Genomic DNA, 13,640 nt, shown 5'->3' with positions numbered 1-13,640 from the left:
TACTAAAAAAAAATAAAAATTTTATGACTTACAACATTAAGAAAATTAATTTTGTAAGACTGATAACTCAATAAAGAAAAACAGTAATATTTAACTTACTGAGAGGAGCATTGAGGTGATCAACAGATGCTATGAGGTATATGTTATGCAAAGATGACAACTGTCCAATGATTTGCTGGCTCTTGTCTCCTCTCAACATTTGGCTATCCAAATTGTGGATAAGAAGGAAGAGTTCTAAAGAAGGATCTAAAAGGAAAAAGAATCCAATTATTATTTTCAATGATATTTCAGTGATTATTTTCCTTACCACACATAATGCCTAAGTATTAAGAAATATACCAAAGTAGTATATGATAAAATAATGATTGCTTAGGGGTATGCAATTTATTTAAAAAGATATGTCATTCACTCATAATAAAATAGGTAAGACATGGTTAGCACTTAAATCTGGCCCTAAAGAAAGTAGCCTTTAATAAGGCATAGAAAATAAAAGGCAAGATGCATATAATAGATTGGAGGTGAATCTGTGCATGTTGCATTATAAGGTGGGAGTGAAGGTGATACCATAAAAAGAAGAAAAAGAGTTCTCATTAAGCATTTAAAGATTACATAGAAAACCCTGATTATTCCAAAGCCAAAGAAGACTAAAGAAGGGGAAAGGGGTTTAGGATATCGTTCAAGGCATCAGAAAGTTCAGAGAAATTATTATAGCATAGCCATTCATAGTTGGTGGAGGAAAAAAAAAACAAAAAGAAAAAATTATTATTATAAGTCAGTGAAGGAAGAATTTAGAGGATGGAGCTGTTGACACCATCAAATACAACAGAGATCAAGATAAAGAATAAGCCAAGGTCAACAGGCTTAGTAAGAAAGAAATTACAAGTGATTATCAAGCATATAGTTCTGGTAGCATCAAATAAAGAAATTAAAAGGAAATAGGTAAAAAAAAAAAAATAGAAGGTGATATGTCTTCAAAAACTTTGAAATCATATGAAAATAGGGAAACAAAACTGTAAAGTGGCAGTAGAATCAAGAAAATTTTCTATGCATGTTTAAAAGGCAAGGGTATTGATAAGTCTCTCAGGAGACTGGGTAAGAAATGGGACACCTGGCATGTATGTTGGAAGATAAGCCTTTCAGAGGCTGGAGGTAGATGGACAAGAGAGACACCATAGCAACAAAGATTCTGAGATGAAACATTTTGAAAATCTCAGGTTCCTTGAATTCTAGAACTCACTATAGTCAACAGTGTTAAAAAAACACACCCATACATGTATATACACACACATTAAATGACTTAGGCATCTATTTTAATGAACATACAAACAATATTGGGTTGTCTTACAAGGATCTGTGGTAAAGGGATAAAAAATAATGCTTTTGTTATTCTACAAGTAGAACATATTAATTATGAAAATGGACATTAAAAACTAAAGAGAGTCCAGAAAAATAAGCCAAAATTATAGGGGTAAAATACTACAGCAATTGATTTTTTTTTTGAAACAGAGTCTCACTGTGTTGCCCTGGCTTGAGTGCCGTGGCGTCAGCCTAGCTCACAGCAACCTCAAACTCCTGGGCTCAAGCGATCCTCCTGCCTCAGCCTCCCGAGTAGCTGGGACTACGGGCATGTGCCACCATGCCCGGCTAGTTTTTTCTATATATTTTTAGTTGTCCAATTAATTTCTTTCTATTTTTAGTAGAGACAGGGTCTCGCTCATGCTCAGGCTGGTTTCGAACTCCTGAGTTCAAACAATCTGTCCGCCTCGGCCTCTCAGAGAGCTAGGATTACAGGCGTGAGCCACCGCGCCCAGCCAGCAATTGATTTTTAATTAAATAATAAGGTTGAAAGAACTGAAAACAAACTAAGCAGATTTGTTTATCATATGAAAAACGTGCTAGTGATTCACTATATGCCTATATAATCAATGAACAAGGAATGTTCATATATGCAATTAGTTTTTGGGTTCAGTGAAATATATATATTTGACTCTCACTATGTTCTATAAAGTTGCTGCAAACACTGAATTAGTGAATACTGAACCACTGCTCCTAGAGGAAATACAAGGTTAGGTTCCTGTGAGAACATTATTATTAACTGATCAATATATAATTTTGTTTTATGTGTGTTTCTGTTAAAGACACATTTATTTTTAATACACATTGTTGATCCTTTAACACTGAACTCACAGTCAACAGCACTGTAACTTATACCTGAATGAAGTTTATGTAACACAGGTGTTTTTTCCACAAGGCACACCATAGCCTTCTTGTGCTTGGGAACACTGGACAGTACTTTAGTACTATACTTGGGGCCATTTTAATAGCCAAATCACTAACAAAAAACACAAAAGCTTGGAAAATGTAGCATTAAGTAATGCAAACAAAGACACTTGTTTTACAGTCTGAGAGCTGAAATAAGAAGGCAGAGTATTATTGCCTTGTTTGACCTCAGCTGGGAATATGTGCAGTGGGCGATTAAAATTTTTTGCCACTCTGCATGTCCACACATGACTGTGAAAGTCCTAAGAAGATTGATTTTGGGATTACAAATAAATGTTAGTGAGTAGCTGAATTTGGAATTATAGAATTTGTGAATCATGAGAATCAACTGTACTTGTTTCAAATGTGTAGAGTTGGTAATAAGAATGTATATTGTCCATGCATATAAAAAAGGACTATCGATAAAATGGGCTTAGAAGCCTGAAAGGAAGTAATTTGGGACACAAAACATTTCAGCTAGGAAAGAACAGTAAGGAAAAACTTAAGAATGCACCGGGATACTGACAAGGTAAATGAAAGTGCTATGGAAAGGGAGCTAGGATTATTATCACTCTAAACAAAAACTATCTATCAAACTAATTAAGCATGATCAGTTACTCCTTTTAATTCTTAAGCAATGACTAAATGATAATTGTTATAGACTGAATATTATTATTTCCAATTTTCTGATATGTTTACATAACCAAAACATTCATACCAAAAGAATAACAAAAAAGTAGTCTTTTCCCCATTCCATCTTAGTATATGAAATTATTCCAATGTAGTGATATTTACTCAGTATAAGGAAATAAGAATGTTTTATAAACATGTTAAACAATATAAAAATATCAAAGATGTACCACTCAGCTGGAAGCACTTCCCACTGGCAAAACAAAACCTGAAAATTATTCTGAAGTAAGAGGCTTTTGGCTATACAAATTTAAGACAGGAGGAGTAACTCTTTCTTTCCTTTTAGTTAAATGAAGTTCACAGAAAAAGTTCATAGAAGAGCCCTGGACTTATGTTCGAACTGTTGGGCAAGAAAGCTCTGTTTTTCCTGCTGGACTTGAAGTTGTGAGGATGGAAGCTGAGGAGAAATGAGATCAAGGGGAATTGAGTGTTGAATGAAGTGATGGAACAAGCCAGAGGGATGAGTTCCTCGCAGAGGGAACGCCCCCAGCATGAGGAAGAAGAGGAAGAAGCCTAGTGCAGTAAAGTGAAAGAAGAGGTTAGAAAGCAGGAATGAGGTCAGGTAGAACAGGCAGAGGCCAGATCTTGAAGGGCCCCTCGAGTCATGAGAAGGGTTTAGATTTTACTCTGAGAAGCTTTTGGAAGGTTTTGAGCAGAGGAGTCATATGACCTGATTCACATTTGTAAAACATCACTCTGTGATGAGACTAGGGATGAGGGATGGGGATGGAGGCAGACGGGAGACAGGTTAGGAGGCTGTTGCATTACTGAAGTAGAGAAGATGGTGATTTAGACTAGGATTGTAGTTTTGGTGAAAAAATATTTGGCGTGGCCTGTTTGAGAATGGACCCAGAGAAAAATAAAATAGAGTCTAGGGAGTTGCTTCTGATGACATCATTAGAACCCCTGGATTCAGCTGTGCCTAAAGCTATTTCTCCTGTTCTTTACAGTTATATGAGGCAATAAATTCTTTTTTATGCTTAAAGTCAGTTCGATTTGGGATTCTGTCACTTGGAAATGAAATGAGACTTGGCTTATGTACATTGTCTCATTAATCCTCAGAACAAATCTATGAGGTTACTACTATTATTAGCTCAATTTTGCAGTTAAGAAAACTGAAGCTTCCCCAGAATATTCTGAAATTAAAAACAAAACAAAACAAAACATGCGTGAATAAGTGTATGCCTTTTTAGGAGCTTAAGAGAGTGAAGAAATCCAGGCAATGACAGGGATCTATATTTGGGTGGATGCCGCCATGACCAAGAAAGAACTTTTATATGATGTATTATAGGGGAAAGAAAAGAATGTGTGACAGGAAATTGAAGCTAGAGAAAGTCCCCTGGAAATCCACAGAAATCTTATGGCCATAATTGGATCATTGTAGAATACAGAACACGTATTGAAACTAAATTTTTTAAGTTTCTAAAAAGCAAAATGATCAAAGGTAACATATGGGCTCACTTATAACAAAAATTCTGTACATAGCATCTTAATTAATTTAAAAAAAAGAAAAAGAAAACTGAAGCTTAGAGAGAGAAAGTGAATTGCCCGGGGCCATGAAGAAAGTAACGGTAGAGTAAGTAGTTGTGGAGATAGGATTCAGATGGGATGGGGAACCTGTGGCCTTGGGACCGCATGTGACCTTCTGCATCCTGAGTGGGGCCTTTTGACTGAACCCAAATTTTACAGAACAAATCCTTTTAATAAACAGTAATTTACTGTTTGTAAAATACAGATGGTCCCTAAATGACATTACTTCAACTTATGAATTTTCAATGTTATGATGATACCCACACAACCATTGTTTTTCACTTTCTGTACAATATTTAATAAATTACATGAGATTAAAAAAAAAGTTCATAGGAAAAGAACAAATTATTTTAGAAAAATCTAAATCAGCACTGAGACAAGTGCCATTATTAAAATAATCCTTTTTGTGTATACAAATACATGAATAAGTAACTTCACCCTAAAACTACAGAGTGTCTATTTCAAGTTACCTTCTTTAAATTTGTTTATTATCCAATCTAGTTGATCCAGTATACTTCGGAAAGTACCCATATAATTGAGGACTTCTTCTGTTATAGAATTCAGGACCTATATCATAAAAGTGCAAGAGGTATCACATTAATTACAATTTATTCTGTTATACAGGACAAACACAACTAGCAAATCAATCCTTTACACTAAGCATACTTATAAAAGGAATACTATGTTGGTTAATATCCAGTACCCCAAAGCGTTAATTTTTAAATGATGAAGAGATACGAGCATTTAAAACAAAAATGATCTATGATAAATGTACTGTGGAACTCAAACTATTACTTATATTTTTTATTATTTTTAGAATACCAAAATGACATAGAAGTACAATAAAATTGAAGATCCCCAAATCCTGTCCTTCAGAGAAGTACCGTTGATAGTTAATATTTGCTGTAGTAGACAAAGCTAACATTTTCCTACATTTTAATACCTGTCAGTTACAAAGTAGGAAATTCAAAGATGGGGTTTCAAAGGTAGATCCTTCTGAGTCAAAACACATGATCCTAAGCACTATTTAATCCTACTAGTGTGAAGGCTAAAACAAAAATCCTTTACATTTAATGCTCTAGGATATGGAATAGCATCCTCATTAGTGTGGGAGTATAGATTGGCAGGAAATATAATGCTGTTCCCTTTAACATTTTTGAAACTTACGGATTTTACACTGATTCCAGGAAAGAAGCCATTGATGACAACATGAATGGAATCTTGCAGCATGGTGGTTCGAAACCTTTCTAGTAAATCTCTCTTAGAACCCAAACCATAAAGCACAATGTTGAACCCAAGGCTGTTAGGAAAGACAGTATTCATGAAATTAAAGTTTATGTCTCTTATTGACAATTTTATTATCAACCAATTTCCTTAAAATAACCTTATAAAGAATACAGGAAGAACTGGGATCATTAAATAACTGAATTATCGATTCCCAAATTATACAAGGTAAAGGCACAATTTCATTATTTGTGTATCAAGTTTATAGTTTCCACTTCTTCAGCAGCTTTCTCCCCAGTTCCTATTACCATTCAAGTGACAAGATGGCTGGAGGCAAGGGAGACCATTCCCAATAAAGAGCACTAAACAGTTCTACAGGCTGAAGCAAAGTTTAAATTGACGGATTGAATTAGAAAAGTAAGCAGTGGCCAGGTAACAAAGATCTTATTAAGTCATACTAAGATGTTAATTAGACTTTATTCCAAGGGCAATGAGCATGTAAAAGTAACTAATAAAGTGTTCACAGAAAAGTTTTAAGTAGGAAAGTAACAGGATCTTTTCAGAAAGATCATAATGGATAGGGAGGAGGAACAAAACTGCCCGAGGTGGCCGGGCGCGGTGGCTCACGCCTGTGATCCTAGCACTCTGGGAGGCCGAAGTGGGCGGATTGTTTGAGCTCAGGAGTTTGAAGCCAGCCTGAGCAAGAGCGAGACCCCGTCTCTACTAAAAACAGAAAGAAATTAATCGGACAACTGAAAATATATAGAAAAAATTAGGCGGGCATGGTGGCACATGCCTGTGGTCCCAGCTGCTCGGGAGGCTGAGGCAGAAGGATTGCTTGAGCCCAGGAATTTGAGGTTGCTGTGAGCTGGGCTGACGCCACGGCACTCATTGTAGCCCGGGCAACAGAGTGAGACTCTGTCCAAAAAAAAAAAATTGCCCAAGGTGAAGAACTTAGCTGCCATGGGGAAAAATGTAAGGTGTCAAGAGCTTTACAGTAGGTCAATCAATAGGATTTAGAGATGGATTAGATGTGGAGGGTGAGGGAAATGGAATATTTAAGAATGATTCAGTTTTCTGCCCTAGTGCAACTATATGAATGGGGTGACTGATATTCTGTTCTGCATTAGCAGAGTCAGGTGGAAATAATTGGCTTAAGATGAGTAAAAATTTTATGTATGCTGAATTATTTACAACACATCCAAGTGAAACTTCCAATATTCATTCAGATATCCAAGTCTGCTGCTGAGGTGTGAGGTCTGGGTTGGAGATAACAGTCATGGGAGTCATTCATATACAAAAAGTAATTGAAGCCAAGACAATGAAAGAGACCACCCAGAACACCAAGCACTACGGGGTCAAGCTAAAGTCCAACTCCATGACTGTTTATGAAGGAAATAGTATTTATGTGATGCTCTCTGACAATGCAGCATAGCCTAGAAATAGAAGAACAGAAAAGAGATAACCCACAAAGGTTGAAATTAGCAACGTTGAAGCATCAGAAAGAAAGAGGCAAGGGAATTCTGAGAGCTAGCATTCTGAAGTAGCTGACTATATATAAGGCCTAATCTGGGAAGCAGAGCAAATCAAAGTTATCTCAGTTGACACACTGGAAGATGAAGAACTGATCAGCTGGGGGATGGGATTAGAGCAAAGAGCTCCTTTATAAATTTACAATGCACAGACCCATAAAGAGTTATTGAGAGAAGCTGAGGTCCTTGCATGGAAGATAATCATTCTCTTCTTAGCATAACCCTTGGACATATTATTGGCAAAAGAAAACCAGGATCAACTGAGGGCAATTGTGACAATTTCTCTATGTTCTTACTGCTTACCTGCCTTCTTATTTACCCCAGTGACAATATGTGTGTGTGTGTGTGTGTGTGTGTGTGTGTATTTACATTAGTGAGTACATTTTAAGCACTTCCTTATGTTAAGATATTTTAAATACAAATATAAAAGCAATTATAGTTTAATGGCTGGGCAAAGTGGCTCACACCGGTAATCTCAGTGCTTTGAGAGGCAGAGCCAGGAGGATCATGTGAGGCAAGGAGTTCAAGACCAGCCTGGGCAACATAGTGAGACCTGTCTCTAAAAAAATTTTTTTTAAATTACAAAAAAAAGCAATTATAGTTTAAAAAAATACTATGTTTTGATTTTAATCACTCTGTTAGGTATTTTAATGGAACTTTAAAATTTTACCTGAGGCATCAGAAAAATGATAAAATTGAAAAAATATTCTAAGAAATAATGTTGAGGCCGGGTGCGGTGGCTCACGTCTGTAATCCTAGCACTCTGGGAGGCCAAGGCGGGCGGATTGTTTGAGCTCAGGAGTTTGAAACCAGCCTGAGCAAGAGCGAGACCCCGTCTCTACTAAAAATAGAAAGAAATTAATCAGACAACTAAGAATATATAGAAAAAATTAGCTGGGCATGGTGACACATGCCTGTAGTCCCAGCTACTTGGGAGGCTGAGGCAGGAGGATCGCTTGAGCCCAGGAGTTGGAGGTTGCTGTGAGCTAGGCTGACGCCACGGCACTCTAGCCCAGGCAACACAGTGAGACTCTGTCTCAAAAAAAAAAAAAAAAAAAGAAATAATGTTGAAATGGCAAAATGATGTTTATAGAACAAATCTACTCATAAAATTCTGAAAGGTTATGGTACATGCATGTAAGGTCAAATTAAAGAAATATATAACCTTTCATTTAAGGAACTATGCTGTGGAAAACTGAAAATATAATTGATATATTTATTAATCTTGACAAATTAAATTTTCAAATATTTTTATGAGTAATAACATCCAATTCTAAGAAATGCTATTTATTTTTATCAATATCTGTCAAGTCTGATAAACTTAAAAACACAAATTTCTTAAAAACTAAAGTTTCTGAGAAGAGTCATACAATGACATTTCTATATTTGAGTCATAAAATATGGAAAACATCTATTTCTCTATTTTTATATAGAAGTATATCAAGCTCATTGTGAAAAGAAAGTTAAATATGTTAAATTACTTTGATTTAAAAAATATTTAATTTACAAGGGTTTATAATAATACTCACTGTAGCTGCAGCATCCATTTATGAAATAATTTTTCATATTGTTGATTTAGGTGTTTAAGTTCAGCAGAAAAGGAAGGAGAAACCTTGCTCAATAAGTTATGCAACGTTTGCTTAAAAAAAAGGAAGAGGAGGGGAAAAATTATTTTCAAACCACACACATCAAATCAATCCAAATTAAAACTATTTCCTTTGAAGTTGAGGTTAGAAGAAGCTATTGGAGGAAATATTACTTTAATTAGGTTTAGCAATGATTGTATCAACTGAATATACAAAATACTTCAAAAATGATTTAAATACTTGTTTTCTTAAAACATTTTAACATTCTTTATAGTACAAATATGTAATAACAGTAAAGAATTTGCTAAGTTTTGTCTAGAACCATTTAAATGATTGTAAATTTCAAATATAAGGCTTTAATTTCTATAACAGTAATTTCATTACTATAAAATGATTAAATCTACCTCCCAGCTTTAACAATAAATCCAGACAGACTTTTAAAAACCTGTGGATTTCAGGCAGGGTGTGGTGGCTCACACCTGTAATCTTAGCACTCTGGGAGGCTGAGGCAAGAGGATCATTTGAGGTTAGGAGTTCCAAGACTAGTCTGAGCAAAAGCAAGACCCTGTCTCTACTAAAAATAGAAAAAATTAGCCGGGTATGGTGGTGAGCAACTATAGTCCAGTCCCAGCTACTCGGGAGGCTGAGGCAGCAGGATCACTTGAGCCTAGGAGTTTGAGGTTGCAGTGAGCTATGATGACACCACTGCACTGTTATCTGGGGCAACAGAGCAAGACTCCGTCTCAAAAACAAAAAACAAAAAACAAAAAACCACACACACACACACACACACACACACACACACAAACACCAACAAAAAAACCCTCCACCTATGGATTTGAAAAAAATATAAAAGTTTAAGGTAACAGTTCAATATTAATGCTCAGAAAACATTAAAGGTTCTTTATAATTTACTTACCATTATCATTAGTAAAATAAACTTATCACTGCTCCTCTTCCAAAATCTATCTCTAACAAATCCTTTATTTTTAATAAGTACGGCTAAATTTTAAAAACAATAATAAACTCAGGAAAGTGCATTGCTCTGAAACCAAAACTTGGAAATTCATGCTGGTGCACCAAACAGTTCATTTTTTGAAATGAAAACTCCAACACAAAGCTGTATATGTACCTTCACCCTGGCACTACCATATTTTCATGATTCTACCTTTCAAGTAAAATGTTCTTTTAATGCTGAAGATTACAGTTGCAGTCAATATTCCAGGCACTCTGGCCTGTACAGTGTTTATTTATCTACATATTTAAAGAGAAACAGGACTACCACTAAGTAAAACTGTTAAGTAGGTAGCTAAAAAAAATCTCTTATCCCAGTAGTCAGTTATACTGGATTATCTGAGCATATTCAGACTTCAGTGTTAACTCTGGAATGCTATCTCATCTATGCACTTTCATTTCAAACTTTAATACTCACAGAGAATTGCACTATTGCCCCCAATACTTACCCTCTCTCTGTATCCATACTCTTTGTTACATGACTTTGCAGTTCCTCCCACTAAATGGGTGGAGTATAATTCCCTGCCCTTTGACTTTGTCTCCAGCCATGCGATTTGCTGTCGCTACTAGAATGAGGCAGAAGTGACACTGCCAGTTTTGAGCCTAGGCTTTAAGAGGTCATGTGTTGTTCCACTTTTTCTCTTATGCCTCTGCCACTGTCGTGAGAAGAACATGTCTCAGTTAGCCGGCTGGCCCAGTGAGGAAGAGAGACATGGGGTAAAGCCTGGAGCAGCCAACCCCCAGCTGACCCTCAGATATGAGAAATAAATGCTTATGGTTACGTGCTATTGAGATTGTACTGGTTAGCTATGCTATATCTACAATCAATGAAAGGTTTTCCTTTCCCTCATTAACAGGTGTTTCTTTCATCCCCCTATAGATCTTTTTGCCCCTAAGTCCTGTGAGGTCCTATTTTGACACTAGATTCATTTGTCCTTCTCCCATGTTGCTTATATAAAAATATAAACTCTAAGCAAATGTTAGTGCCATCTATTACCAGGAATAACTTGGCTTCTTGACACTTATTTTCACCTAGTTTCTGATCTTAGTCTCAATAGCAGTGAGGCAGGTGACAAAAAAACATGCAGTACCATGTTTTTCACGTCACAGAACCTTATCCCATATTCTCCTCTCTCTTTTCTACAGCTCAAAAACTTTACCAAAAGCCCTGTACACTGTAGAAAATTCACTAAATTCTGATTTACAGAGTATAATAAAATCTTGATGGTCTTTAATCCAATAATAATCTCTTCTGGAGTTAGATCATCAACCCCATATACTACTGACTGAAAGATTTTCTCACTCAGATGGTTCTATCTCCTTTCTTAGAGAGCTATCAGTCAAAACCACAAGTATAACTGTATGGTATTTTTTGTAAAATGAGCTACTGGAACATAGTAACCTTGTTACCCTATCATGCCAGGCAGGTTTTCCAAAATATCATCAAGCAGGATAGCCTCTACTTTTTGCAAAATTTGTAACTGAGAAAAAGTCAGGTTGCAATCATTTTTTATGACCAGTGTGAGGTTCAATGAATATGTGGGTTAAATAAATAACAGAGACGAATGGTACGTGGGTATCAAGGAACTATGACCCTGATGCTTATTATGGATTGTGAACAAATGATAAATAAGAGGAAAAAAATGTATATAGTATGTCAAAAAGAATTCTAATCTAGAGAATTATTTACCATTTATATAATAAAATAGATATGTAATAATCACATCACATTAATTTGTCTTTCATTTGATCAGGACAATACTTCTGTTTGTGTACACGTATTCTTCAGATTTGTTGCTTATATAGTGTACCTTTCAGGACACGGTAAGAAAATGTTAGAAGTAATGTTTCTTGCAACATACCTGATCCAGTTTAGCTCTCTTTAGCTTCTGCAGTGTTCTATCAGAGGTTAAAACTTTTGAACTGCTGTGAGCTTCGAAATATTCTTCTACTAAGTCACTCTAAAAGTGAACAGAGTAAAAAGTCAGTTCTTAGCAATTTCAGATATTTGTCTTATATAGAAACTAGACAGTGATATTAGTGTAAAACAGGACATGTGAGATTCTTGGCCAGGTGTAGTAGCTAACATCTGTAATCCTAGCTCTTTGGGAGGCTGAGGTGGGAAGATTGCTTAAGGCCAGGAGTTTGAGACCAGCCTGAGCAAGAGTAAGACCCCATCTCTACAAAAAACAGAAAAATTAGCCAGATGTGGTGGTGCACACCTGTAGTCCCAGCTACTCAGGAGGCTGAGGCAGGAGGACCACTTGAGCCCAGGAATTTGAGGTTATAGTGATTGTGCCACTGCACTACAGCCTGGGTGACAGAGTGAGAAAGAAAAGAAAAGAAGGAAGGAAGGGAGGGAAGGAAAGAAAGAAGGGAAGGGGAGGGGAGGGGAGGGAAGGGAGGAAGAAAAGAAGAAAGAAAAGAAAGAAAGAAAGAAAAAAGAAAGGAGGGAGGGAGTGAGGGAGGGAGGAACAACTAAATGAAGTAGTCTGTTCCTGAAAAGGATTCCTAAGTTACAATATGTAATTTCCATTTAGAGTAAAAAAAAAAAAAAAAAAAAAAGATGGTTTTACATATCAGGATCCTCAAATAGTCTTAGCAAATCCTTAAATATTAGTACAGTTGAAGTACTACGAAAATGAGGAAATCAACTGCAAGGTAAAAACAAAAGACTTGCCTACTATTCCAGTAAAATGGTTCACTACTTGCTCTTCTGATTTTGGGCAGGACTAACCTCTAGGGTGGTAAGGAAGGGGCAGAAAGCTATTTAAGCAGTAGGTTCCTAGGTTGCTCTGAACCTATACAAGAGGACCAGGATAATTAGCCTTTCTCAAGCTAGGGTGTCTGCAGTCTTCTTCCAAACAACTCAACATGGATCTGAAGCCACATCATTTATTACTTACACTGACTTGAATACATCAACAATGTTATAAAAACAAAACTATATAAAAAGGGATACACTGAGAACTCATGTTTCCAACTGTCCAATCAATATTTATTTAATGCTGGGTGTCGTGGCTCAGTCTTGTAATCCTAGCACTCGGGGAGGCCAAGGCGGGAGGAATGCTTGATGTCAGGAGTCTGAGACCAGCATGAGCAAGAGCGAGACCCCGTCTCTCCCAAAAATAGAAAAAATTAGCTGGGCGTGGTGGCATGCGCCTATAGTCTCAGCTACTCGGGAGGCTGAGGTAGGAGGATCACGTGAGCCCAGAAGTTTGAGGTTGCAGTGAGCTATGATGATGCCACTGCACTCTACCCAGGCTGAGGAGTGAGACTCTGTCTCAGAAAAAAAAAAAATTTAAAAGTTCATTTTTTATACAACTGAATTGAGATGTCACTTTTAGCATATACTGTAGTATTGACTCACGAATATGTAGACAAGCCAGAATAGAAAGCCCAGAAATAGAAACAAATATATGTGGAAATTTATGTGTAAGGCTGAGAAAATATAGAAAAGTGTGGAAAAAAATTATTTTGATTCCTCACATGGATCTCTTCTCTTAGGGTAGTCTGCCTTTGAGGTCTTACACAATTTTCCTCTAAGGTTCAAGTCTCTTCACTTACTGTTTTATCTCTTTTCATTTTCTTAGAAGGCGTTTCTTTGCAAACAGGAGCTGAAACTATTCTATTCTGAGCTTCAACCTTTTGGCTGAGTACGACTACATTAGTGTCCTCTTCATATTCCTGTGCAACCCCTTCATCGTCCTCTGAGTTGGAAGCAGAATATTCACTTTCACTGTCAGAATGAGTCCTTGAAACTGTGGAAGCAAAAAAAGCAATTGGGAAAAATCTCACAGTTTGA

General features: G+C 36.4%; 1 protein-coding gene across 1 annotated transcript in view; it reads right to left on the bottom strand.

The window, feature by feature from the left end:
- Positions 1-13,640, bottom strand: part of ORC2 (origin recognition complex, subunit 2) — a 52,594-nt gene that overhangs the window by 6,659 nt on the left and 32,295 nt on the right. Inside the window, exons 6-11 of the mRNA XM_012655150.1 lie at positions 13,403-13,596; positions 11,698-11,796; positions 8,765-8,874; positions 5,647-5,779; positions 4,950-5,046; positions 100-246 (exon numbers count right to left, since the gene is read on the bottom strand). Of these exons, the coding sequence (XP_012510604.1) occupies positions 100-246; positions 4,950-5,046; positions 5,647-5,779; positions 8,765-8,874; positions 11,698-11,796; positions 13,403-13,596 (780 nt within the window). The remainder of the gene's footprint in view (positions 1-99; positions 247-4,949; positions 5,047-5,646; positions 5,780-8,764; positions 8,875-11,697; positions 11,797-13,402; positions 13,597-13,640) is intronic.

Source organism: Propithecus coquereli, unplaced genomic scaffold, assembly GCF_000956105.1.
Source record: "Propithecus coquereli isolate 6110/MARCELLA unplaced genomic scaffold, Pcoq_1.0 Scaffold113, whole genome shotgun sequence".
Taxonomy (NCBI): domain Eukaryota; kingdom Metazoa; phylum Chordata; class Mammalia; order Primates; family Indriidae; genus Propithecus; species Propithecus coquereli.
Note: the sequence above shows the minus strand (reverse complement) of the source record. Positions and strands in the feature narration are given on the sequence as shown.